Source organism: Podarcis erhardii (assembly GCF_964252035.2).
Source record: "Podarcis erhardii genome assembly, chromosome: 7".
Taxonomy (NCBI): Eukaryota; Metazoa; Chordata; class Lepidosauria; order Squamata; family Lacertidae; genus Podarcis; species Podarcis erhardii.
Genome location: NC_138511.1, coordinates 76,278,147 through 76,304,864, shown reverse-complemented (window position 1 = coordinate 76,304,864; position 26,718 = coordinate 76,278,147). Strand labels below are relative to the sequence as shown.

General features: G+C 49.4%; 1 protein-coding gene across 2 annotated transcripts; it reads right to left on the bottom strand.

Annotated features, from left to right (window-relative positions):
• Window positions 1-3,593: 3,593 nt before the first annotated feature.
• Window positions 3,594-26,690, bottom strand: USF2 (upstream transcription factor 2, c-fos interacting). Of its 2 annotated transcripts, none has more exons than XM_081869392.1 (10): window positions 26,184-26,690; window positions 15,612-15,658; window positions 13,639-13,811; window positions 12,222-12,341; window positions 10,030-10,183; window positions 8,946-9,033; window positions 8,247-8,305; window positions 6,752-6,846; window positions 6,382-6,510; window positions 3,594-5,353 (listed from the first exon to the last, which is right to left on the bottom strand). In XM_081869392.1, exons 1-10 carry the CDS (start codon window positions 26,234-26,236, stop codon window positions 5,264-5,266), a joined length of 1,008 nt encoding a protein of 335 aa, XP_081725518.1. In that variant the 5' UTR covers window positions 26,237-26,690; the 3' UTR covers window positions 3,594-5,263. The 2 variants fall into 2 exon arrangements, with proteins under 2 accessions (XP_081725518.1, XP_081725519.1); XM_081869393.1 differs by having other exon boundaries at window positions 13,696-13,811; window positions 26,184-26,685.
• Window positions 26,691-26,718: the final 28 nt, after the last annotated feature.

Here is a 26,718-nt window from a genome sequence, read left to right as displayed (position 1 = left end):
GTGTGCATGCACACTTCTTCAGATACACTGAAACAGAAGTCACCGGACCTTTCTATATAGTGAGAAGGTGGGGAGGGGTATTACTCAGAAGGGTGGTGGGAATGGGTGATTGGCAGATAGCCAATCTGATAGATTGATACTATCTATCTATAGATAGATAGATACTATCTGCCAATCACCCATTCCCACCACCCTTCTGAGTAATACCCCTCCCCACCTTCTCACTATATAGAAAGGTCCGGTGACTTCTGTTTCAGTGTATCTGAAGAAGTGTGCATGCACACGAAAGCTCATACCTAGAACTAACTCAGTTGGTCTTTAAGGTGCTACTGGAAGGAATTTTTTTATTTTGTTTTGACCATGGCAGACCAACACGGCTACCGCTCAGTAAATAAATAGGTCACGTGGATGAGCCTTTAGATTTTGTTTTTTGGGGTGTGTGTGTTGTGGGTAGGGGTGAGGCTGTACCGTATTTACTCGAGCCTAATGCGCCATCAAATCTAATGCCATCAAACCTGAATTTTCAGAACTTCGAAACCCAAAAAAGTATTTGCTGGCGAGTGTAAGTGTGCCATCGAATCTAATGCACACCTTAATTTTTGCAATGTAATTTGGTTAAAAAAAAGGTAAGCATTAGGTTTGAGGAGATATGACAATCCCTGGATTCAGCAAGCATTTGGTTGTTGGACTAGCCAGGCCAGTGTCTTGGTAATGGCCTAAGTATGGGTTGTTAGGGTAACAAAGGAAGTGGCTATGTGCCAGATGGAAAACAGTTGGTGCAGTCTCCCTCATCTGGCTGGTAGTTAGGAGGAGAAATGCAAGAGTTGAGAGCTGTGCGTGAGCTGAGCTTGGAGCAGGCTGCAGGCAGAAGTCTCAGAGGGAGACACATGCTTGATATCTGCTTGAATCCAAGGCTATGGCTATGGGAGAGGCAAGACCTTTCTGGGGTGCTTGTGCTGTGAACCCCTTCATCGTGGGCTCATGTTGTATATATACATAAATAGGCTATATGTCTTTAAAGTCTCTGCTGTCCCTCACCCTGAGGAAACTGAACCCTGGGGAAGTGCTCTCATAGACTGTTTATTCCAAACCCTGCAGGCTGACAGGACTATTTTTGCCTCTTACTCTTTAGCCATCTTGGGGAGACTTGGCCTAGGTACCCCATGATCCCTGCACTATGGGATCCTTTGGAGAATCTTCTCTCTAGGGACCCAGATCTAAAACCATTTGCCAAATTGCAGGTCAGAGGACACCACTGCATGATGCTCAATCTGCAAACAAGCCAGAGAGCGTTGCAACATAACCCTGTTTGCCCTCCTGGCATCGCCCTCTCTCCCCTCCCACCCCTAAATTCTGGGACACGGACAGCAACAGCAAGATCACAGGTTACGAGTGGCGACAGACACAGAAACGGACAGGCGACAGGCAGGCTGGCCAAGCGGCTTGCAAGCTCCACCGTTCCCCTGGGCAAGCTGTCCTGCTGCGCCCTGCGCAGGGCAGGGATGTCAACAAACTTGTTGTCAGAGCAGCTCAAGGCCGCTGCTACTACAGGCCGGGGCTGGCGTCCAGGAAGGAGGGGGTCTACAAGGGAGGGCAAATGCAAAGGGATTTGAGGAAAACAGAACTCCACCCCATTTCACGGGAACTCTTTGAGGGTGAAGGATTTTAAATAAATAAAACAATACTAAAGTGCCTCAAGGAAGCACGAATGCGGTTCTGAGTCAAAACACTCCTTTGCAGAAGACCCCAATGGTCCACTCTATGACCCATCATCCCTGTTGAGTATTGGTCTTCAGCACATACTGGGCTGGTGGCTTTTCAGTAGCCTGAAGTGCTTTTAACATCCAGATAAGCCATTGGACCCATGGATTGTTGCGGGATTTAACCAGGTTGGAATGCCACCATCTTCAATTTGAATGCACCAATGCAAGATTCTAAATTTCCACCGCATAGCTAGGTTATTTAGACTAGAGACATGGAAGCTGTGGTCCTCCTGATGTTGTGGCACTCCATCTCCCATTTTGGCTAAACATTGGCTGCATTGGATGGGGTTGAGGGGTGATGTTCTCCAAGGAATGCTAGACTGGAAGAGCCTGAGGTCCTTTCCAACTTAAGAGGATTCTAGTTCTCTATTAAGAGGGAGACATGCTATGTTTATCCAGCTGTTCTAGGGCAGAGTTGGGCAGCCTGATGCCCTCTAGACATTGTTGGACTCCCACAGTACCATCCGCTCCAACCAGAGGACGCCCAGAAACCAGGGATTCTAGGACTTGTGATCCAACAGCAATTGGAGGGAGACAGGTTCCCCAACCTTATCTAGGAGCAAAGACAGACTTGTGGTGGTGAGTCCAGATCTATGCAGACTGGATTTGGTGCCAAACTAGATCACAGGGGCCATGCACAGCCCTATGTGCCAGCCTGTGGGAACCTGTGGTCCTTCAGCTATTTTTGGACTCAAAGGACTCCCACCAAGCCCAGCCAGCACGGTCAGGGGTCTTGTGCATCCCAGGAACAGGATGCGTGGAGGATGCCAGCTCTCCCCCCTTGCTGGGGCTTCTTGCAGAAGTGCCATGCAACAAGCACTCCCCTACTCAAGAGCGGCACCATTTAGCAGGATATAACTTTGCATCTTCTACCCAATGCACAGGGCCGATGCCATGTTTGCCTTCGTAACAGCGGTGCAAATCTCTCAAACTTCTGAACTTACACAGCGGCAGTGCTTCTGAATGCCAGTTCCTGGAAACCACAGGAGAGGAGACCATGCTTGTGCTCTTAATTCTGCTTGCTTGGTTTCTCGCAGGCACCTTGGCTGGCCAAGTAGGAGAAAAGGATGCTGAGACCATACGGGCCACTAGCCTGCCCCAGCAGGCTGTTCTTAAGGTAATTTCCTGCTGGAGATACAGGGTACCACAAACTCTGGACAGGAAGTTGTGGGGATTTGTCTCCGTGAACCTGCAGCTGGAAAAGGTCTAATGGACCAAAGCTATAACTGTTAGGCAGGTCTAGGGGGCACCAACAGGCTGAGTGTGTCTTTCACCAACTGCTCACAATGATTATGTGGCACAGAGGTATTAAGGACTGTGGGGAGCCATCTCATTTAGTGGGTGACCCTGGGCCAGCTGCTATCTCTTGGCTTAACCTATCGCACAGAGTTCTTGTGGCAGAAGGCGATGCCATCCCCTCAGAGATTCTTGGGAGGAAGCCTTGGGGTTGGGAGAAAGTGTGGTGTAGAGGTTAGTGTTTTAGGCCGAGACCTGGGAGATTGGAGTTCCAGTGCCAACTTGGCTGCGAAGTCCACAGGGCGACACTAGGCCGGTCCCTTTCTCACGGGGTTGTTGTGAGAATGGAAGAGGGAGAGGCAGAACTATGTAAAGCACCTTGCACTTCCCCTGGAAGAAAGGAGGGATATAAATGAAACAAATAAACAACATATTAAGATCTGGGGAGCCCCCCACTCCATCCCACGGTTGCTACTGCAACTGAGCTGAAAACCCCTGGTTGTCAAACTGGGGTCTTTGGGTGCAAGAAAAGGGAACCGCCAATCAATTTCGTTCTGTCCCCACACGTAGCCACAAACACCGTCAAACCACAAAATGATTTGATACAATATTATTTCTGTGCAGGTTTTTTCTTTTTTCCTTTTATATATAAACAGAATTTCTTCCTACTTTCCAACGATCAAACTCTGCAAGCCAACTTTTTTTTCCTTTTTTGATATACCATTTGTTTCCCCCAACCCCTGCGATCTAACCTCTCTTCATCTCTTCCTCCTCACATTCATAGAGGGTTGGAGCAAAACTGATATTTGGGTACAAACATTACCACAAATCCAGTTACAATCCTGGATATATGTATTTTTTCTCCAGGAGGGCTGGTATATAGAGATATAAAATGAAACAAACAAAAAAAATCAAACCTAAGGAACTTGCCATTACAATAATAATATTTTATAATTTTTAGGAACCATTTATCTTCTTTTCTTAAAAAAAATTCTGTGTGAAAGCAGGGGGCGGGGTAGGAAACCCAAAATATAGGAGATTGCTTCTTTTCTTTAAAAAAAAAAATCCATCTCCTGATTATTATTATTTTCTTAACCTGAAATCTAAAACACTGCTGAAGTTTAATTAAAAAATTATATAATATCAAAAAACACACACAAAAGCAACCCTGTTGTCAAGTCAATCCACCACTAAAAAAAACCTCTTTCTAATGGCCTGGGTTTCAGCTATCATACAAACACCGTACCTCTATACAAACGCGCTTGGGAACTAATAAAATAAGAGATTACTTACAAGAAAGAAAGAAGGAAAGAAGGAAGGAAATAAAGAGAAGGAAGGAAGGAAATAAAGGGAGGGAGGGAAGGAAGGAAGGAGACAGTAGTAAGATTAAGGACTGAACTCCGCTGTGCCTTAATCATTATTATTTTACAAGTTTTGGAGTGGTGGGGAAACAGAGGGGTAGAGTTAGTGGACATGGCCGGAGAGGCAAAACTGAACTGCACCCTCCCCCTGGTTCATGGCACGAGGATCCCTCCATAAAATAACCCGTTGGCCTGATTGCAAGTCAAATTCCAACTAACCTGCTACTGAGTTTCACCTGAAAAGCATTCATTTCAGGGCACCTCAAAGGCAGGGCTGGGGTGTCTACTTAACCTGCGGATCGTGTCCAAAACGCGTGGGGGGGGGTCAACCTCACCCACTCTTGGGCTAGCAGCCAAACCTGAGAAACCCAAACCCCTACTCCTCCCCCCCCCCATGGCCAAATCAACACGATGGGTTCGCCCTCAAGGAGGCTTCGAACTAGCAAGACAGTCAGAAGAAAGAAGATAGAATCCGATAGCTTTTGAAACAGCCCATCTCAGAGGAGGGGGAAATGTCCCCACCCCACAGATCCAGTGGGGAAAAGGGGAGGCAAGTGGAAACTGGCTAACCTGTGTTAAAAATCTACTATAAAAAATGCATCTTTTGTCTGTTTAATCTTAACGTATCCTAAGGAGAAGAAGGAAGTCAGGAGGGGAAGACAACAGGAAGTGAGATTGGGGGGAGAAGGCTGGCGTGGCTGGGCTGACGAGCCCCTTGGTCAGACTCTTCCACCCCCACTCCCCGGATTTTTTGCCGCTCCCCTCGGTTTACCCCCAACGCGAGGGGAAGGGAGGCAACGTTCGTTCAGAGCAGAGGGGGTTCTCTGTACAAAAGGATGAGTAGAACTGGAGGCTGAGATCCTGTGTAAAGAGGCAGTGGCAAAGTGGGCAGCTGGGGGGGGGCTACTGCCCAGGGGTATCTCCCACAATCTCGATCCCGTGTTGCTGCAGCTGTGCTCTGAGAAGGGCGTTTTCGTTCTTCAGCTCCTCGATCTGTGGGGCGGGGGGAAGAGATAAGAGAGGTAATTGGTTTTTTTAAAAAGAATTGTTTATACAGTGGTACCTTGGTACTCAGAGATGCAGGTGGCGCTGTGGGTTAAACCACAGAGCCTAGGACTTGCCGATCAGAAGGTCGGCGGTTCAAATCCCCGCGATGGCATGAGCTCCCGTTGCTCGGTCCCTGCTCCTGCCCACCTAGCAGTTCGAAAGCACGTCAAAGTGCAAGTAGATAAATAGGTACCGCTCTGGTGGGAAGGTAAACTGCGTTTCCATGTGGTGCTCTGGTTCGCCAGAAGCAGCTTAGTCATGCTGGCCACATGATCCGGAAGCTGCATGCCGGCTCCCTCGGCCAATAAAGCAAGATGAGCGCCACAACCCCAGAGTCGGTCACGACTGGACCTAATGGTCAGGGGTCCCTTTACCTCTACCTTTACCTTGGTTCTCAAATGCCTTAGTACTCAAACAGCTTGGAACCCAAACACTGCAAACCTGGAAGAAAGTGTCCCGGTTTGCGAACTTTCTTCGGAAGCCGAACATGCTCTGTTTTGAGTGTTACGCTGAGGTCTGTCTGTTTCTGCTATTTGTTTTGCATTTTTGCTGCTCTTTTTGTTTTGTTTTTGTGTGGAACCCAGCTCAGCAACTGACTGACTGGTTGTGTGACTGCAGTACACTGTTTATTGCTTTCATTTTATGGATCAAAGGTCTCGTTAGATAGTAAAATTCATGTTAACTGCTGTTTAAGCGGTTGTCTTTAAAAGTCTGGAACAGATTAATCCATTTTGCATGACTTTCTATGGGAGAGTGCACCTTGATTTTGGAACGCTTTGGTTTTCAAACTGACTTTCGGAACAGATTAAGTTTGAGAACCACTGTACCCCACTTTCCCCCTCCAAGGAGGTCATGTCAAGGTGGTGCGCATCGCGTTCCCCATTTTATCATCACAACAACCCTGTGAGTAGGCTAGGCCATCTCAGCAATGGGTCCTTGTTACTGGGGAGGGCAGGTTTGGAGGGCTCAGGTACCTGTTGCCGTAACAAGTCGTTGTCCATCTGCAGCCGCTCAGCTTCTTTGAAAGTCTCTTGCATGTGCTGGTTCGTCTGGCGCAGTTCACGGATGTAGTCGCAGGCTTTAGACAGAATGCCTCCTTTACTCTGTGGGGACACACAGAACACATTTCCTAAATGCCATGCCATGATCAGAACAGGTAAAATTGCCCGCTGCAATAGAATCTGACAGCCGGGGGGTGGGGTGGGGGACAGAGGGCATGACACCCCCTCGAACAGCCTCTCCCAATATAAACTGTCCCAAGAAGAATGAGCCTGCCACCTGCAGCAGTAGCCAGCAACTCCTCCCAAACCAACAACCCTCCCGGCATCCAGAAGTTGCCCTCACCGCCCCCGTCTTGCTGTTGTCTGTATTGCAGTCTGGAATGATTTTCGACAGCTGGACAATCCAGTTGTTAATTTTGTCCCGCCTCCTCCGTTCAACTAGAGAGGGGGAGGCAAAGAGAAAACAGGGAACTGGTTAGACAAGGGAACTTTTTCTAATAAAAGAAACAGTGGTACCTTGGTTCTCAAACGCCTTGGTTCTCAAACCACTTGGCACCCAAACACTGCAAACCCGGAAGTGTTCTGGTTTGCAAGCTTTCTTTGGAAGCCGAATGTGCTCCATTTTGAGTGTTATGCTTCCATTTTGAGTGCCATGCTTCTGTTTTGAGTGCTACGCTGAGATCTGTCTGTTTTTGCTATTTATTTTGCTTTTTTTGGTGACTGTGTGGAACCCAGTTCAGCTACTGACTGATTGATTGTGTGACTGCAGTACATTGTTTATGGCTTTCATTTTATGGATCAATGGTCTCGTTAGATAGTAAAATTCATGTTAAATTGCTGTTTTAGGGATTGTTTTTTAAAAAGTCTGGAACGGATTAACCCATTTTGCATGACTTTCTATGGGAAAGTGCGCCTTGGTTTTGGAACGCTTTGGTTTTGGAACAGACTACTGGAATGGATTCAGTTTGAGAACCAAGGTACCACTGTACCTTTTTGGGATCATTGCCACCCCCTCCCCCCCAAAATTAAAAATAAATCAGGGGCCACAGCAAATCACCCGACCCAATCTGCTCATTCAAAGGAGAAGAGAGCTTTGGAAGTGCACCTCAGGGCAGCTGAAATCCAACCTTACAACACATCCAAAATTATTATAATTATTAAGCTACAAGCCACAGCTGGGCTGCAGGCTACAAGGTTCCCTGCCGCCGGGTGCCTCCTCTGAGTTGGGGAGGATGCTGGTCTACTGTGTCCATCATTCCTGACCCTCGGCCATATTAGTAGGGGCTGGTAAAAGTTGTAGACCGAAGCCTATGGAGGGTACCAGCTTGGTTGGGGTGTTTGGGTGGGAATGGCACCTCCATGAAGAACTGAGCTGGATAGCTCAGTTGGTTAGACCATGGTGCTGATAACGCCAAGGTTGCAGGTTCGATCCCTGTATGGACCAGCTGCATATTCCTGCATTGCAGGGGGTTGGACTAGATGATCCTCAGGGTCCCTTCCAACTCTACAGTGCTATGCTAACTCAAATCCACCACAGTTATTAGTGGGTGCTTGTGGAGAGTATCAGGCCCTGGTAATTAAGGAAGCGTGGGCGAGGAGAGGCACAGCTTTGCTGGGAAGTAAGAAAAACAGGGAGCTTCCCCCCTTAAAAGCGCCCTGCTACAAAAAATTAAGCTTTAAACTTTCCGGGGGAGGCTGCCGGCAGTGTGGCTGTCCCTGCAAGCACGTAAAAACCCTCTCCTCAGGTTCTGTGGCCCCACAGGGCAAGAAATCCCAGAACGATCTGAATGTGCTGTTTGATTTTTATTTTTTTCAGGCTGTTTGGCTGTTCTGCGCACCTTCGTTGTGCTGGGCTCGTCTCCTCTCGTCCCGCGGCGTCCGCGTCCCGTCCATTTTCCTAGGTTTTCAAAGCAAAGGCATGGGGGTGGGGGAAATCAGGAGGGGGACAGGGAAGGGGGCACAGACCCTGCTCACGTCTCAGACGCAGCGATGCAGTGCCAGGATGCAAATATGAAAGGGGCAAGGAAAATGCTCCAAATCTCCCTTTCCATTGGCAGAGTGTGGGCCGTGGGAACAATGCACCGCCCCCTGCCCTTTAAAAGGGGTGCAAACATTCTTTCTGGGGTCCATTACGTAGAGCTGCATCCCAAAGTCCCAGCTTCAGTCCTTAGAAACTCCAGTTAAGACTGGGAGAGACTCTTGCCCCAAACCCGAGAACAGTGCTTCTCAAACTTGGGTCCCCGGCTGCTGGTGGACTACAACTCCCATCATCCCCTGCTTGCTGGGAATGATGGGAGTTGTAGTCCAGGAACAGATGGACTAGAGTTTGAGAAACACTGCCTGCCCAGTGCAGGCAGTACTGTGCTGGATAGACTGACTCAGCGTAACACAGCTTCCAATTCTCTTAGTTTGGCTTCCTGGCTCCCCGCTTCCTTGGCCCTTTGGGAACAGCCGTCATTGGGGGTCAGGGAGCTAGACAGCCGTGCTCCTGACTCGTCAACCCTCCCTCTTTGTTCCCTTCCCAGAGCCATACATACGGGGAATAGGGGTGGGTTCGGGGGGCGATGGTACGTTGCGTCCCTGTCTGCAGCACGTCCTGCGGGGTCATCATCACATAGAATTGGCCTACGGGGAGCAACACAGAAGAGAAATTAAGCTTCCTATTTTGAAAGGAACAGCAGGAGGAAGGGAGAGCCAGCTGGCTGCGGAGAAACCCTGGCCACCCTTTTATTTTAGGACTGGGATGAGCCAGGATCAACTCTCCACTCACATATACATGAACCGCGCTGGATGCCTTTGGGCCACTCACTCCCCTGACCTACCTTACAGGGTCCCCAGCTGCTCTGTTGGGCTTTCTTAACCACCTGGGTTGTATTTATTTTCCAAGTAAGGTAAACTCCTGAGATAAACTCCTAGGAATTTAAAGGAAGAGACTCTCTCCACACAGCCCTCCCTGATGTACAGCAGGGCTAGTTCTCCTCTCTTCCTCCAACACCATCTCCTTTGTCTTGCTGATATTAAGGTGCAAGTTGTTCCCTAGGCACCATGTAGATTGTTATGTTATGTTATGGTTATGTTGTAGATAGGAATCTCAACTAAAGCATCCATGAAAAAAGGACCATCCAACCTCTGTTTAAAATCTCCCCACTGTCGAACAACTCTTCCTGTGTTTAGTCGGAATCGCCCTTCTTGTAACATGAAGCCATTGGTTCGGACCCTGCCCTCCTCCAGAGGAGAAAACAAGCTTGCTCCATCTCCCATGTGAAAGCCCTTGAGATATTTGAAGACGGCTTCAAATATAGTCATGGCAAGGATAAAGTGAGGAGAGGGAGAGCCTTGTACGACCACCTCAAAAGGTGTTGGGAGTTGTAGGGTGACCCCTATTCTCCTCAGAGCAACATTCCCTGGATTGTTAAACTCTGGGAATTCTAGCTCTGAGGGGAATAGGGGTCCTCCTAAAACCTTCTCAGCACCGTTCACAAACCAGGGTTTTTGTAGGAAGCCGTGGCTGTTAAAAGTGGTACAATCCTGCTTTAAATGGATGGCGCGGATGGGTCCTGGGTCTGTGGAGATGGCCCCTGTGCAAATTGCCCCTTGTGGACCAGACTTCAGGATCCCTACCTCCGGCCTGCGTCAGCGACTGATCTGTCGTCTGCACCGACACCGCTGTGGCGTCCCCCACCGTGGAGGCAGGGAAGTACGCAAACCGGGCCTCGCCGCTGACAGCGTCCGTGGCCGGGCTCCCGCCATTGCTGAAGGGGTTCTGGATCACAGCCTGGAAAGAAGAGACAGAAGAAAGCTAAAACCATTCATCCGAAGGTCTCAGGGTAGGCCGCAGACAAAAACCACCAGCCACACAGGTAATAAAAGCAAGAACAAACACACACCCCTCTCGCAACACATTTAACAGGGCCTTGGATGTCAATCAGGCAAAGGCCTGGTTACAGAGGAACGGTTTCACCTGGTACCTACAGGTGTATAAGGAAGGCACCAGGTGAACGTCCCTGGGGAGAGCGTTCCACAAACAGGGAGACACCACAGAAAAGGCCCATTCTTGTATTGCCACATTCTGGACCTCACATGGAGGAGGGCCTCAGAAGATGATCTCAGGGTCTGGGTCAGTTCATATGGAGAGAGGCAGTGCTTGAGGTATTGCGGTTCTGAGCCATTTAAGGCTTCTTAGGTCAAAACCAGCACTCTTTGGTTCGTTCGTCCGTCCTTCCTTCCTTCTGTTCCCTTTCCTTTTGTTTCCTTCTCTTTCCAATTATTTTTATTGATTTCCCAATTTTAACCCAATTATACCAATTGTTTCCAAAGTATCACAACTTCGTTTAAGTGGTTTTCCACACACCATTCTTGATACTTCCTTATCATCTTATATTACTGCCTTTCATATTCTTCTTTACTTCTAATTGCATTCCATTTTACAAAATCATCACTTAGTCAACAGCTGCACTCTTAATGATTGCTATTCGTGTTATTATATTATTTAACCTTTCATAAAACTTGCAAGTGAGGAATAATAGATAGCTCTTTTCTTTTCAGCCTAGATTTATTAGACCTGATGCACATGGTTTTAAAATTAAGGTGTATGTTTTTTTTGGTGAAAGCAAAGCAGATGTTCTACCACTAAGCCCTGCTAACAATTTCTAGTTGTACTGTTTTAAAGTGCTAATGAGCCACTGAGTACATTCCTTGGGATAGTGGGCCAAGGCAGGTGGCTACAGATTTCCGTATAAAAACACAGGCGTGGACGTTTTTTTGGTTTGGGGCACTGGGGAGATACCAGTAGCTGCGTCCTGCCACCAGTTGCCGAACTATATCCTAATGCAAATGGGAGAGAGCGCACAGTCCTCTAGGGACAGAGCTGGCGCGTCAACCAAAACATCTCAACGCCAGAGTGCGATCTGACAAAGCCACTGGGATGCTCCAGGTTCGCACTGCCCTCTTGTGGTCAATGAGTGGGAAATCCTTCCAAAATAATAAAAAGTAGGCCAGTCCTGGGGAAGTTAACAGGAATTTCGATTATTTGAGGCAAGTGATAAGGGCTGTCACATTAAATCTTCACCCAGGAAAGCTAAACACAGAACATACAGAGTCAAGGGGCTGAGGAGGAGGGAGCTGGAAACGTTGGAGAAGCAGAAGGAATATTTTTGGAGGTGTGAGAAGGAGAAGTATCACACGAGAGATCAGTTCAGCTCTCTGGAGAGATCTACAGTGGTACCTTGGGTTACATACGCTTCAGGTTACAGACTCCACTAACCCAGAAATATTACCTCGGGTTAAGAACTTTACCTCAGGATGAGAACAGAAATCATGCTCTGGCGGCGCAGTGGCAGCAGGAGGCCCCATTAGCTAAAGTGGTGCTTCAGGTTAAGAACAGTTTCAGGTTAAGAACGGACCTCCGGAACGAATTAAGTACTTAACCAAAGGTACCACTGTATTCCTCCCCCAGGAACCCACTGCACAGGGAGGAAAAGGGGGAAATGTGGACCTCAACAGACATCAGTTATCTTTCTTTATGTAGCCCAAATGAAGGCATGCAGTCACAAGAACAGAGGTAATTAGCCGGCAGGTGTGGAACCCACTGTTTTCAGAAGAACGGCAATGTAATAAAGCACGCCTATCTGTTAATAAGAGATCATCTGTGTCCTATGTTAATGAGCTATCTAATGCATGCAGTTCTTATTCTGAAGTCTGCCGATTAGAGCAACAACTTGATTGATGGACTGAACTGGATGGAAGGAGTACGCATTACTAAAAAGCAAGGCATCTGGTGCCGCCTTTGGGCCCCAATAAAGTTTCTCTCTCACCTGAGCAACAGCTTGCTGGCCACTGGTGAAAGCTGCCGTCGAGACCACGCTGACTGCCCCCGTCGCATCTGTCTGTCCATCCAGCTGACTGTCCGTCACCTGAACGACTCTATATGTCACCTGGCAGTGAGGAAGCAAAATAACAAGTCAGTCTTTCGGCAGAATTCGACAAGGGGGAAGACAGTCCCACAGAGAAGTCAAATCAAAGCATGTCTGTATTGCGACCATTCTTGGTGTGAAACGAGGGTCCTCAGCTGGAGAAACAGTAAGATGGAGAACAGTATCGAATATAGCATCCCAGAGTATTTCAGTGGTCGATATCCAACTAACAAATCCTGCCAGCGCAAGGATTTACACTTGTGCAACAGTACATCCTCCCTGCTTCCACCACCTTGCCCCCTAAGCCTGTTCTGGGTTTCCCCCAGCCCTCCAGAGTAGACTTGAGGAGGGTGTGGCCTGTGAGGTGGGGTGGAAGTTCTGCTGTTCCAGTGGAAATCCTTGCGCTGTTGGGACTCATAATCTGGACACTGGCCAAACTAAACGACAGCAAAAAACAACAACACACAAATACAATTTTCTAGTTCTTAAGGTTATGGCAACATCTGCTAAAATCTCTGGAAGCCAGAGGAGATTTACTCAAGAGGAGAGAAGAAACACACTGCTACAAGCCCTTCAGGGATTCTGCCGGGGGATAATAAATGAAGAAGACCAACCGTTTCCTCACGTCAAAACAAGCACAGAATTCTGCACACAGAAAGTTAGTATGTCAGGGAAAGTAGAACCATTGCTTGAGAGCTACCAGGGGTGTGTGTGGGGGGGTGTCCCCACCTTTAATGATGTGGGTTTGTCCCCCATCTTTCGTAATGGTTCTTCTTGGAATGTTACTGAGGCATATTACTGAGACACTTTCATTTCCCAAAATGTGGAAGAGGCAACAAGGGCCTGGTCCTCACCAACAGGGAGGAACTGACTGGCGAATTTGGAAGTACTGGGAACCTTGGGAGGAAGTGATCATGCCCTTCTGGTCGTCACGATACAGAGGCAAGGGGTGGCTGTCTGTCATGGATGCTTTAGTCAAGATTCCTGCATTGCAGGGGGTTGGACTGTCAGGGTTCCTCCAAACTCGGCAATTTTACGAGTCTGTGATTTGGCTCAACTGGAGTGGAGGGGTTGAGAATAAACGGTTGGAGCTTGCGGGTTATATAGGGACCCCCCCCACTCCAATAATGTGGGCAATGCTGCGACTAGACATTTGGGGAATATATTCAATCATGCAATGACACGCACAAACACCCCGATAATGAAATGGTGCGGTCCCACGAGCGCCACACCATGTGACTCTTCGGAATGTGACGACTGGCCAGTCGGCAGCAGGAAGCCGCCCAGGGGCCAATGCCCTTGCGCCTGAAGCTCTTACCCCTTCCGCCGTACCCACGCAGTTAAAAGCCAAGCTCCCTGACGAGGGTTCTGCTACCTGTCCTCCATTGTTCTCTGTGCGGAACTGGTACTGGATATTATGGTCTGTGAAGGCTGCTTGCTGGACGCTGGCGATGGCCACTGCAGTCTGCTCATCCGCATTTGTGCCGTCTCCTGGGAGAGAGAGAAAGGAAATTGATTACTGCCAGCTTTGGGCCACTCCCTAGCGGCACACCAGCCTCATCGACACAGGTGTTGTTGTTGCTGATGCAGGGGTTTGCCAACCTTTTGGGGGCTAACAGGCACATTTGTGACCTGGAATGGGCCTTTTTAAATATTCTGTTGGAAGCCGCCCAGAGTGGCTGGGGAAGCCCAGCCAGATGGGCGGGGTATAAATAATAAATTATTATTATTATTTTCAGTGGTGGCTCCCCAACTGTGGAATGCCATCCCCCTGGCGACATCAGGATTAACCTTTAAGTGCCAAAGGTGTTCCTGTTTTCCCAAATATAACTGGGGTCACAGGGTATGATTATATCCCAGTCTGAATCGGTGCTCATCATTTAGTAGGGTGAGTCCTTTTTATGTTATTGAGAGATAACCACTTTCAGTTCGTTCAGTTAAGGTTCTTTTTATTTTTCTGGTGCAGTTTAAATCTTCTATAGTGTACGATTTTGTACTCAGTGCTTCGAGACATTTTTGTGGTAAGCAACAAATCAAACACAGAGTTGGATGGGACCACAAGGGTCATTTAGTCCAACCCATGAATCTTTTTCCCAATGTGGAGCTCAAATTCCCAACCTTGAGATTAAGAGTCATGCTCTACTGACTGAGCTATGCCAGACTTCCTAATAATAAAATAATTAGCTGATTAATAAAATCAGCTGTTGTGGGCATCGACCCTCACGCCACAGCCTATTCCCTTGGCTATAATCAGATGCCTTTTTCGAACTTAACTCAGTGGAGGTGTCACTCTGGCGACTGCGGCTCTGCTTGGTTACTGGGGTTTCCTCCCGCAGGGGAACCCACCGGATTTGGGAGGGGGGGTGCAACAGTCCAGGCCACACAACGCACTATTGATCTCAGTCATGTAGTGGGTTTATTTATACAACCTGCCACTCCGGAATTTAAAACCCTGAACTAGCTTCAACCTCTCTTTCATTTATGTCGTTCTAGAAACCTGCATCCTGTCTGCAAAATGTGCCTTAGTGCAAGCTGCTACTTAGTACACGGTCACTACCTTGTGGGAAGGACAGATATTTTGATAACATTAAATATCTACCAAAGCCTGAGGAGTCTAAACTGTTGAGAATATGAAGGGGCAAAGTGTATGTTCAGGCTGGGCTCATGCAACTTCTATGAAGTGACCTCAGGCCACCCAGCCTCTCAGCCAAACCTACCTCACAAGGTTGTTGTCATGACAAAAGTGTGTTTGTCTGTCTGTGTGTGTGTGTGAGAGAGAGAGAGAGAGAGAGGAATCCCTGTGTATGCTTCCCTGAACATCTTGAAGGAAATAGAGGAGAGAAATAACAACAGCAAGGTGGTGGTCGACTGAAACCTCTCTGGGGCAGGGACCTTTATTTCTTGCTAGCAAAACTCTGTGAAGTGCAAATGCACTAGGACGAACCCTGACGTATGAAAGACAGGAAAGGATTTGCTTCCCTCCTCTTTCCCTCGTCTCACATCTTGTGCATGATGCGTCTGAGTGAAGGAGAAGATGCTAGAGGGGCTCTAGGGCTGTGTGGGTCTGCAGGAGGTCGGGGAGATTTGGGGTTCCAGCTGCCAACACACTGCCCCCGTGGGATCCAGACAGGAGGAGGCCAGAGATTCAGCTTTGTTCACAGACAGACATTTCGTACGCCTTACTTATCGGGCGGTGCCCTGGCGGTAGAAATCCCTCCCCGAGCGGGGGCTACAACTTGCTCACGCAGGTTGGCTGGGTATTTTCTGGGCCAGCCCAGGACCCCTCCTCACCTTCCTGCAGCTCGACTCCCTCTTCACCTTCTTGACCTTTCTCGTGGCTGTAACACAAAGGGAGGTGGGGGAGAGAGAGAGAGAAGAAAAAGAACTGTCAGCCGAGAGGGAATCTAACCCTGCAGAGGTCAGCTCTGGGCCTTGTTCCCTTCCGAAAGCTCATTCAGAAGAACGGTAGTCCACATTCATACCATACCTGTATAGCACTATGATAGTACTTTGAACAGTCATGGCTTTCCCCAAAGAAATATGGGGAGCATAGTTTATTAAGGGTGTTTTTAAAGGACCCCTGACCATTAGGTCCAGTCGTGGCCGACTCTGGGGTTGCGGCGCTCATCTCACTTTACTGGCCGAGGGAGCCGACGTATATGTTCCGGGTCATGTGGCCTGCATGACTAAGCCACTTCTGGTGAACCAGAACAGCACACAGAAACTCCTTTTACCTTCCCGCCGGAGCAGTACCTATTTATCTACTTGCACTTTGACGTGCTTTCGAACTGCCAGGTTGGCAGGAGCAGGGACCGAGCAACGGGAGCTCAACCCGTTACGGGGATTCGAACCGCCAACCTTCTGATCGGCAAGTCTTAGGCTCTGTGGTTTAACCCACAGCGCCACCCGTGTCCCAAGGGTGTTTTTAGGAGACCCTCTAAACCCTTCACAGAGCTACCCATCCCAGAGTAGTTGAAAAATCAACCCCTTCGCGGGGAGCTCTGAGAATCTTAGCTCTGTGTTTGGGGGATGCATGACACCTCCTTATGATTCTTTGGAGAAAGTTGTGACTGTTTAAAGTTACATGATGCTGCTTTAAATGTCCAGCGCAAATGGGACCAGAGGAAAATGTAGGAGCAAGAAATGTGCTTTTACTCCTGCAAGATTGAATATGCCTTTCGCTGTACATGGAGGACGATTCCAAAAAATTCCACAGTTATGTCCCTGTGGAGATGGCAGTACTTAATCGGTGGTGCATGTCCTTCTGGCTGCACTCTTTATAAAGATTTGAGGAGTGAGGTTATCACCCCTCTATTATTGTCCACTCCGGGTCGCCCAACCACTGTTACAGTGTCCTTTCTCTTGGCAGATGAGCAGGTGAGAGCAAAGGTTGCAAGGTTTTTAGCCAGGGCAATTAGAATAAGAGCCATTATTTTGAAGGGAACGCAGTGGATGTAGCCTACCTTGATTTCAGCAAGGCATTTGACAAGGTGCCCCATGATATTCTTGTAAAGAAACTGGTAAAATGTGGACTTGACTATGCTACCACTCAGTGGATTTGTAACTGGCTGACTGACCGAACCCAAAGGGTGCTCATCAATGGTTCCTCTTCATCCTGGAGAAGAGTGACTAGTGGGGTGCCACTGGGTTCTGTCTTGGGCATGGTCTTATTCAACATCTTTATCAACGACTTGGATGATGGACTCAAGGGCATCCTGATCAAATTTGCAGATGACACCAAACTGGGAGGGGTGGCTAACACCCCAGAGGACAGGATCACACTTCAAAACGACCTTGACAGATTAGAGAACTGGGCCAAAACAAACAAGATGAACTTTAACAGGGAGAAATGTAAAGTACTGCACTTGGGCAAAAAAAATGAGAGGCACAAATACAAGATGGGTGACACCTGGCTTGAGAGCAGTACATGTGAAAAGGATCTAGGAGTCTTGGTTGACCACAAACTTGACATGAGCCAACAGTGTGACGCGGCAGCTAAAAAAGCCAATGCAATTCTGGGCTGCATCAATAGGAGTATAGCATCTAGATCAAGGGAAGTAATAGTGCCACTGTATTCTGCTCTGGTCAGACCTCACCTGGAGTACTATGTCCAGTTCTGGGCACCACAGTTCAAGAAGGACACTGACAAACTGGAACGGGTCCAGAGGAGGGCAACCAAAATGGCCAAAGGCCTGGAAACGATGCCTTATGAGGAACGGCTAAGGGAGCTGGGCATGTTTAGCCTAGAGGAGGTTAAGGGGTGATATGATAGCCATGTTCAAATATATAAAAGGATGTCATATAGAGGAGGGAGAAAGGTTGTTTTCTGCTGCTCCAGAGAAGCGGACACGGAGCAATGGATCCAAACTAGAAGAAAGAAGATTCCACCTAAACATTAGGAAGAACTTCCTGACAGTAAGAGCTGTTCGACAGTGGAATTTGCTGCCAAGGAGTGTGGTGGAGTCTCCTTCTTTGGAGGTCTTTAAGCAGAGGCTTGACAACCATATGTCAGGAGTGCTCTGATGGTGTTTCCTGCTTGGCAGGGGGTTGGACTCGATGGCCCTTGTGGTCTATTCCAACTCTATGATTCTATGATTCCATTTAATTATTGACCCAAACCCCCAAATGCATTTTATATAATTGACTTTTTACCTTTATCCTCTGTAAATGCAGCATAAGGGGTCTCTATAGTATAGTGTATTTTAAAATGAGGTTTCAGAGTTTTTAGGGGTTTTTGAATGTTTTATGTAGTTTTTATGTAGTTTTATGTAGTTTTTCAATTTCATTGTTCTGCATGGGACAATGACAATAAAGATATCGTATATCATATATACCGCATTTTGATTATTGCTATGGCTAGTGGCTGATGCAAATAAAAGATTCATTCATTCATTCATTCCCAACTGCAGAATAGAATTGCATAAAATAAGAGGAATTCTGTGCAGACGAGACCAACTTTCATTTGCACAAGACGCTCCAGAATTCCACTGCCCTCCATGCAGAATTTTAACACTGCCTGGGCAACAGAATGCCCCTAAAACATCCTCTGCCAAGCCCTTCTCCCACTGATTTAACAGTCCCTGCAAATCTCTCTCTGTGCAGAGCCTAGAAACCCAGCCCCGGTCCCTGGAGTGGGCAGCAACACAGCCTCACTTCCTGCTCGATATCGGTGACAAGGAAGCTTGATATTCAGCCCGCGCATTCCTGAAAGCCAGAGATCCCTGCGCTGATGTCTGCCACGAGGGTTTGGTGTTAATATCCTCTTTTTGCTTTGACGGAGACAGGATAAAGGAAGGCACACACCGGCCGGCCTTGCAGCTACGGAGGCGCTGCAAAGCATTTGGCTATCTTAATTCTTCGGGCTGGCAGAGGGAGATAAGGCTCGTATCTCGGCAGGACGTTGGCGCAGAGCAGGAATGGCACCGAGACGCCAAGGAAAGGTGCCCAACGCAGGGGAGAAAGGCTGGGTTAAAGAGCTCAAAAGCTTTTCAGAGGATGCTACCTCCATATCCTTCTTAAGGGTTAGGTTTAGGGTTGTGTTGTAGGTATACCATGGGAAGTGCTTGGGGGGCAGTGACTCCTAGACCACTGAATGCTGGGACATGGCGTTGTTTCTCCTAGACTCCACCTCCCATCAGTCCCAGTCAGCATGGCCAATGCTCATTGGAATTTGGAAAGTCAATGCGTGAAACGAAAAGGGTCTACATAGTGGCAGACTCGAGATGGAAGTGTGCGGTGGGCCTTCCTAGGAAGGGAGTGCAAAAACAGTAGTAGGGAACCTGCGCCCCTCCAGATCCCATCATCCCCAACCACAGGAATGATCATGACCGCCGGGATCTTGCTGGGATGCCAGAGAGGGCCTTCTCTATGGCAGAGTCTAGGCCAGGACTAGCCAACAGGGCGCCCTTCAGACACCAACTTCCATTAGTGGTGAAGGACAATGGAGTTGAAAACCAACGACACCTGGAGGACCAAGCTTGTAGGACCCAAGCTAGCAGGACCAGTGGTCAGCGATAATGGGAGCTGTAGTCCCAAAACAGCTGGAGATCCAAGTTTGGGAAACTCTGCTCTAAAGCCTGGGGGAAGGGTAGCCAATGTGGTACCTTCCAGATGTTGTGGACTACAGCACCCATCATCCCTGGCCACTGGCCAGGCTGGCTGGGGGAGATGGGAGTTGGATTCTGCAATGCTTGGAAGCCACCATGGTAGCTAGTCCTAGTCCAGACTCTGCCATAGAGAAGGTCCTTTCTGGTAGCCCAGGAATGCAGCTCAGATGGACAACCAAGGAGATTCTCAAGGGACAGATGGGTACTCTGGCCTTGCCTTCCTTGCTCTCAGATCCCAAGATGCTCTTGGAATGATAGAATTGTGGGGTTGGAAGGGACCCGAGGGACATCTAGTATGAATCCCTGCAATCCAGGAATTCTGCCCACAACCATCCCATGGTGGGCTCAAACCATCAACCTTCTGGTTAACAGCCAAACACATTGACCCATTGCACCACAGAGGGGGCACCAACAGAGCGGGGCAAGGGCAACCCTTCCCCCTGGGTGAGTCATAATCACCAGGCACCCAGCTATTGTAAGCTGCTTGTAGAGAAAGCCCAAGGCCTGAGGCAAAATGGGTAGGAGATATTTTCTCCACTTGTTTGGAGAGAAACTAGCCTAGCTCATGCCTTTCAGTGTTTCTAGCCAATGAACAAAGCCACACCAATGACTGACATTTTATTAAAAGATCTAGCCCAGCGGTTCTCAACTTGTGGATCCCCAGATGTTGTTGGACTACAACTTCCATCATCCCCGAGCTCTGGCCTTGCTAGCTAGGGGGGATGGGAGTTGTAGTTCAACAACATCTGGGGACCCACAGGTTGTGAAAGGCTGATCTAGACAATAAAGAGGAGTGACACATCCATTGCCTGAATACAAAACTTCTTGGTACATTCAAAAACCTTTTATTTTGGTTCTTCGCCACTGGAGAAGTGATTTGCTGCTAACCATCCCCCTGCCGCCCCAAAACTCCAACTATTATGATATCCAGGAATTCAGTGTAGGTGTTGCAGTGTTGCTACAATGGGTAGAAGGAAAGGCAGGAGTTCTTTTTAATTCTAATTTCCCCACCTGAGCAGGATGCTGGACCACTCGCCTCATCCAGCAGGCTCTTCACCTGTCCCCCAATTTGCATCCCTCTAGATGTTGCTGGACCATAACTCCCATCACGCCTGCAAGGGCTGTTGGGAACTGAGAGTTCAAAACGTTTGGCAGCCACCATCCTGGAGAAGCTGTCCTGCATTGCAGGGGTTGGATTAGATGACCCCTGGAGTCCCTCTTCCAACTCTACAATTCTGTGATTCTATGAGTCATTTGAGCTTCACTGAGACATCATGGCACCTGGGCCTCTATTCCGTCACCCACCCCTACCCCTGGGGGACCCTGCCTTTCCACATCTCCCCATCCCCAATATACTCAGCTGAAAGCATGTAGGGCACACTAGACGCAAGGGTGGTTTTTTAAATAATAATAAAGAAGGATGACTAGAACAGACAGAAAATAGATGGAGCCCTTCGTTTTATTACTGCCTGGTACACAACAGGGTTCTAATTATTCTCACCTCCTGTGGGGATAGCAGCTGAGTTTGGGGAGGCGTCTGGGTTGGGGGGGCGAGAGGAGAAGCAATGTCTGTGGATAAGATGTGGGAACTTGAGTACAGAAGAGAGAAAGGCACTTACGGGAGGTCTCAATAAAATTGGGTTTATGTGACTGGCACACACTTCTGGGAAGACCATTGATGCAGAGCTGACATTGATGTCAAGGTCATCTTGACTAGCCATGGAAACTCAGAGACCAGATGTTGGGGGCAAACCACAGGGATTGTTCTCTGTTTGCCCTGCATCAGGATTGACGCTCTAGATGCCCTTGGACTGCAGCTCAAAGCTGCCTGGTGCTGTCCAGGGCCGTAGCTAGGGGGTGGTGAGGTGGGCCCCCGCCAGGGAGGCAAGTGATGGGGGCCTCCCCCCAAAATTGACTAAAAATATGTCCATAAATATAAATATTGATTATTGCCTCATAAGAAATATTTTTAAATAGAGGCTAAATTGAATGGGTGTAGGGATGGGGGTTGGAGGAGAGGCGGAAAGAATTTGTCTGTGGCTAGGGGGGTGCGATCTCGTCAGTTCTGCCAGGGGTGCAAGATCACCTAGCTCTGGCTCTGGCACTGTCTAGAGTGCCACAGTCAGGTATGTTCGTCTGGGCCTACAAAGGGGTCCATCAGGTAAGATTTTGCCCAGAGGCCCCCCCCCCCCAATCTGGCCAACCCCTCCCCAATATGCTGAGCGCTAGAACTCGCAAGACTCTTCATCCCCACCTCCCTTTACTGCCTCCTCGATCTCATAAGCGCAGTCCCTCTCCTTGCTTTCATGGCCTTTTCTGGGAAAGGGACAGCCATGGGGAAAGGTGACAGGTCAGTGGCAGAGCACATATTCTCCATGCAAACGGTCCCAAGCTCAATCCCTGGCCTCCCCAGATACTTTTAAGGGGAGAGAACGCCTGCCTAAAATCCGAGAGAGGTGCTGCCAGTCAGTGTGGAACAGATATGCTTCTCAGACGCAGTCCACTCTCTATGTGCCATTCCAGGCATTGCTGGATCCCAAGGACCCATTCCAGCCAGGTAAGAACACCCACGGAGGGTGCAAAGTAGGGCTCGTGAGAAGGGTAGCGTCCTGGAGAGAGTCCCGAAGAGGGCTGGAAGGAGGCATTTTCCCTCCCCACCAAGGCCTGAGGCGTCCCCACCCCTGACACTACATAAGCAGCTTCCAATGGTTCTCCTGGCATCACCAACAATCACATGAGATAACTCTGGCATCTCCCATCAAGTCATGCTTCTCTCTGTTCATAACAGAGCCCACCCCTGCTTAGGAGCTTTCTCTCTCCTTATTTAAACCCCGCTAGATGCCCCCAATCAATTCCGGGAGTTTAAGAAGGGGAAGGGGAAGGGGAAGGGGAAGGGGAAGGGGAAGGGGAAGGGGAAGGGGAAGAAGAATCTGGGGTAGCAACCCCTATTACGTTTTCTCTTATATCTCACCAACAGGGCTAGGCCTCACCACTGTTGACAGCGTCTAAGAGATGCCTGCCTGTCTGTTCACCTTCCACCGCTGCCAAGAGCTGAGGAAGCACAGAGGTGGCTAACTTGGGTCCCTCCAGGTAATGGTGGGAGTCTCAAATCCCAGCAGCCTCAGCCAACGTGACCAGTGGTCAAGGGTGATGGGAGCCTGAGCAACATCTGCTCAAATCTGCCAACACTCTGGGGTCTAGGAGTGGCTAACAGTGTGATTTTTGAGCCTGAAAGTCAGTACAGTCATACAGATGTTTCAGGTTGCGTTTTTTCGGGTTAAGGACCTGCTGAAACCTGGAAGTACCGGGTCAGGTTACATTCAGGTTTTGGTGGTCACGCATGCGCAGAAACACCAAATTGCAACCTGCGCATGCGCAAACGCGCCGCTGCAGGTTGCTAACGTGCATCCCACATGGATCACATTCGCAACCCGAGCGTCCACTGTATGTATATACATGTACACACACCATCAGCCTTACAAATCACCACAAAAATGACAAATCTGCAAATACACACGCACACACGCCTGACACGGGAGCAAGAAGCACCCTGCCCCTCTTTCTCTAGCCCAACTATTCACTTGCATGAAGTTCCATGGATCACCTACATGTAATTCCTGGTCACCTATGGCAACCAGCCTAGTATTTGGCTGAATTATTTCATGTTATAGCTTTTAAAAAAAATCTTACTCTTCCTTCAAGGCTTAGGGAAGTTAATGCAGTGCTTCCCCACTCCACTCTTATCCTCTTCACTGTGCCTTGGGGTAGACTGAGTAGACCAAAAGGGACTGGTCCAAAGGTCACTCAGTGAATTTTGTGACTGAGCGATGATCTGAGCCCAGGTGTCTCTCTCCAGGCCCAGTCTAACGTCCCGAACAACAAACTCAGAAAAGCCGCTTTTCCTCAAGGAAGCTGTTATCCTGCCGGCCTCTGTGCATCTTTCCCCCGGTGGTCCCCCCACCCCGACACAATAATGTCTGAATGCACATGATGCAGCAAATATTGCTGAAAGCCTGTGCATGGATGGGCGAAAGGTCCAGGAAACTCTATACATACAGAGAGAGAGAGTGTGTTCTACTGAAGGAAAGCTCTCTGGGAAGAAGTCATGGGTGATATCAGGCAAATCAACACATTACATCAGGGATAGGGAGGTGAAGAATAGCAACCAATCTATACAGGTCCATTTTAAAACAAGTTGTTGAGTATTCTGGGGGGAGCATCTCCCCCACCCAAAAAATGTTTTGGTGCTTTTTCTGGATTTATTAAGGATTAAAAAATACTAATACAGTGGACGTTCGGGTTGCGAACATGATCCATGCGGGATGCACATTTGCAACCCGCAGCGGCACGCCTGCGCACACACGGGTTGCGATTTGGCGTTTCTGCGCATGCATGACCCAAAAAACCCGGAAGTAACCTGTTCTGGTACTTCCGGGTTTTGGCGGGTCTGTAATCGAAAAAACGCAACCTGAAGCGTCTGTAACCCGAGGTATGACTGTAATAATCGCCCTACTTGCCATACATCCAGGTTTTTCTGGACATGTTGCCATTTCAGCAAAAATCTGTCCAGAATCAGTGGTTCTCAACCTGTGGGTCCCCAGATGTTGTTGGACTACAACTCCCATCATCCCTGAGCTCTGGCCTTGCTAGCTAGGGGTGATGGGAGCTGTAGTTCAACAACATCTGGGGACCCACAGGTTGAGAAAGGCTGGCCCAGATGCCATTCTGCAGCCCGATTCCCAGATGTGTCCAGAAAAACCTGGATGTACGATGGCAGCCCTAGATAAGGCTGATTTGCATATGCTGTAGATCAGCAAAGATCCCAATGGTTTAACAATAGCAACAACAACAAACTAGGCAGATGAAATGAAGAGAGCTTGGATTCCCAGGGTTCATTCGGTGGACCACTCCTTTCCATATGAACCCTCTCCTCACAAAGTCCCAACAATCATCTAGGGACTCTACCCTTTTACCCTCCCAAATGTGTTCACCCAGGAGGCAAATTCCAGGATGCCTTTGCTTCTCCATGAAACAACTCAGTCTTGCAAATCGATTCACAAATGTTTCTGCCTACAGTAGCTCTTACCAGCCTCACATCTAGCTCATGTTAGTCATTTGTGGCATACCCATGGCTAAGCCCCCTCTCTTCTAAATTATGCAACTTTCACTGACTAGTCACCCGGAATCCAGTTTCGCTCACCATAGGTGAGCGGAGCCATGGGAGGGGAGTGCCAAGGCACAGCACAATTCTGCAGTGGCTGTTCTGCCCAACTGCCACAGAGTAGACAGCCCTCCTTGAAGCAGCACTGCAACCCGGAAGGAAACAAAGACTATTCCTAGGGTGGCCGTCCTCAACCTGGTGCCCCTCCAGATGTTTAGGACTACAACTCCCATCAGCACCAGGCAGCATGGTCAATGCTCAGGGAGGATGGCAGCTGCAGTCCCACAAGCGCAGGAGGTCACCAGGTTGGGGAAGGTTGTCCTAATAAAGACCGCAATGCACTGCAGTATTTTTGGATTTCCCACCAGGTGTGTATCTTTCTCAAGGAAACGCATAAGCCAATCCCAGTTCTCCAATAATGTATGCACCATGAACAGTGGTCACAACCGCATGTTGTAGGTGCTCACTTGATGAACATTAGGTGTTCACACAACACCCCAGAAACAGCAGCGGATGAAGTGGTGTTTGGTCCTCTGTTCGCAGCGAAGGAACCATGTTGCCACGCCTGCCAGGCCTTTTTCTTACTTTGTTCCACCCTTCTACTGAGGCAAGGCTGGGGGACATCTGACCCCTGGGCTGCTGTGATGGAGGACTCCCAGCACCCCTCTCTCCAGCAGCTAGAGTGCTGCAGCCCAAAGCATTTGCAAGGCTAAACGTTGCCCATGCCTGCACTAAGGAGCTGGGGGAGGAGAATGAGGAACACATTTTAATCCTACCAACAAACCTGTAATGTAGGGTTAGGTAGCGAGAGCATGGCTGGGGGTGTAACTCCAGAACATTTAGGGCGACGTAGGGATTGAACCCCGAGTCTCTAACCACTACAACACGCTGCTGGACTCTCAGTTTAACACCCTCTCCCTCTCCACCCCATCACTCCCTCTCCTTTGAAGCCCCGCAAACGCACCCCCACTTTTTCTGATCACCCTGGCAGCCTCCTTCCTGCTCAGAGTCACTTACCCTAGTCCCCAGCCCTTACCTGCCAATCAGTGTTTTGTGTCCTCCCTCCCCCCCCACCCCAAACATTGAATGCTTTCCCCACCCCCACCCCTCTCCAAATGCACACAAACCCAAGATTTATCTTCCCCTTCACCAGCCCTCCTGACAATGCATTTCAGATCTTGGACGGTGCGTGTGCGAGTGTGGGGGTTTTTTGGGGGGGGTGTCCCGTTGCTTCTCACCCTACAATGGCACGGAGTCCTCCTGATCACAACCTCTCCTTTCTCTCTCTCCACACACACACTTTCCCTTTTATCCAGCCACCCAGTTCTCAGCCCCAGGTCACGTCCCCTGGAACTGCCGTGTCCCCCGCACCCTCGTCCCACTTCCCCCGTCCCGGAGAGCCGAAGCTCTGCCTCGTCCTCCATTTTGTTCTCCCCCACTCTCTCTGCGCCGCTGCCGCTGCCGCCGCAGGAGGATCATGGCTGGTTCCCTCTCCCCTCCCCCACCCTCGCTAGGCCCGAGAAGAGAAGGAAGGCTGGGTGCCGTAGCGCCCCCCGCCCTGCTAAATGGGGGTGTCGCGGGATCTTTCCCCCTTACCTGGATGCAGCGGAGGCGGTGGCTGTGTCCAGGCCGGGATCCAGCATGTCCATGGGGGGAGAAGGGAAGGGGGGGAAGGGAGGGGGGAGGGAGAGGGGGTGGGGGAAAGACCCCCGCAGCACCAGGGGGAGAAGGGGGCGGGAGGGGAGGAGGGAGGGGACGAAGTTTAAATCTCACGCCGGATGGAGGTAGAGGGGACGCGGAGGAGACACGGGAGCCGAGGCGCTGATCACGGGGACAAACACTCGGGTCATGTGAGGAGGAAAGAGAGCGAGAGATTCTCTCTCTCTCCCCTCCTTCCCCAGCTGGGAGCCCGGGACACGTGAGGGGGGAAGAGACGGGAGAGCGTGGGAGCCGGAGGATGCGGATTGAAAGAAAGGGGGAAAGGGCGGAAAAGGATCCGAGGAGCTGCTGCTGCTGCTGCTGCCGATCGAACGTCCGCGGCCTGCTTTGGAACGTCGGCGAGCAAGCAGCGGATGGAACGTTGCAACAATCCGGAGAGGGAGAGGGAGGAGGGGGAGGGGATAGAACGCTG

What these genes read in the sequence shown, in the direction of transcription:
- USF2 (XM_081869392.1), bottom strand. Translation starts at nt 26,236, where the DNA reads ATGGACATGCTGGATCCCGGCCTGGACACAGCCACCGCCTCCGCTGCA. An exon ending in GGGAGTCGAGCTGCAGGAAG is followed by an intron (nt 13,812 to 15,611) that starts GTGAGGAGGGGT and finishes TCTCTCTCCCAG; the next exon opens with GAGACGGCACAAATGCGGAT. An exon ending in GCGTGGGTACGGCGGAAGGG is followed by an intron (nt 12,342 to 13,638) that starts GTAAGAGCTTCA and finishes CCTCACTGCCAG; the next exon opens with GTGACATATAGAGTCGTTCA.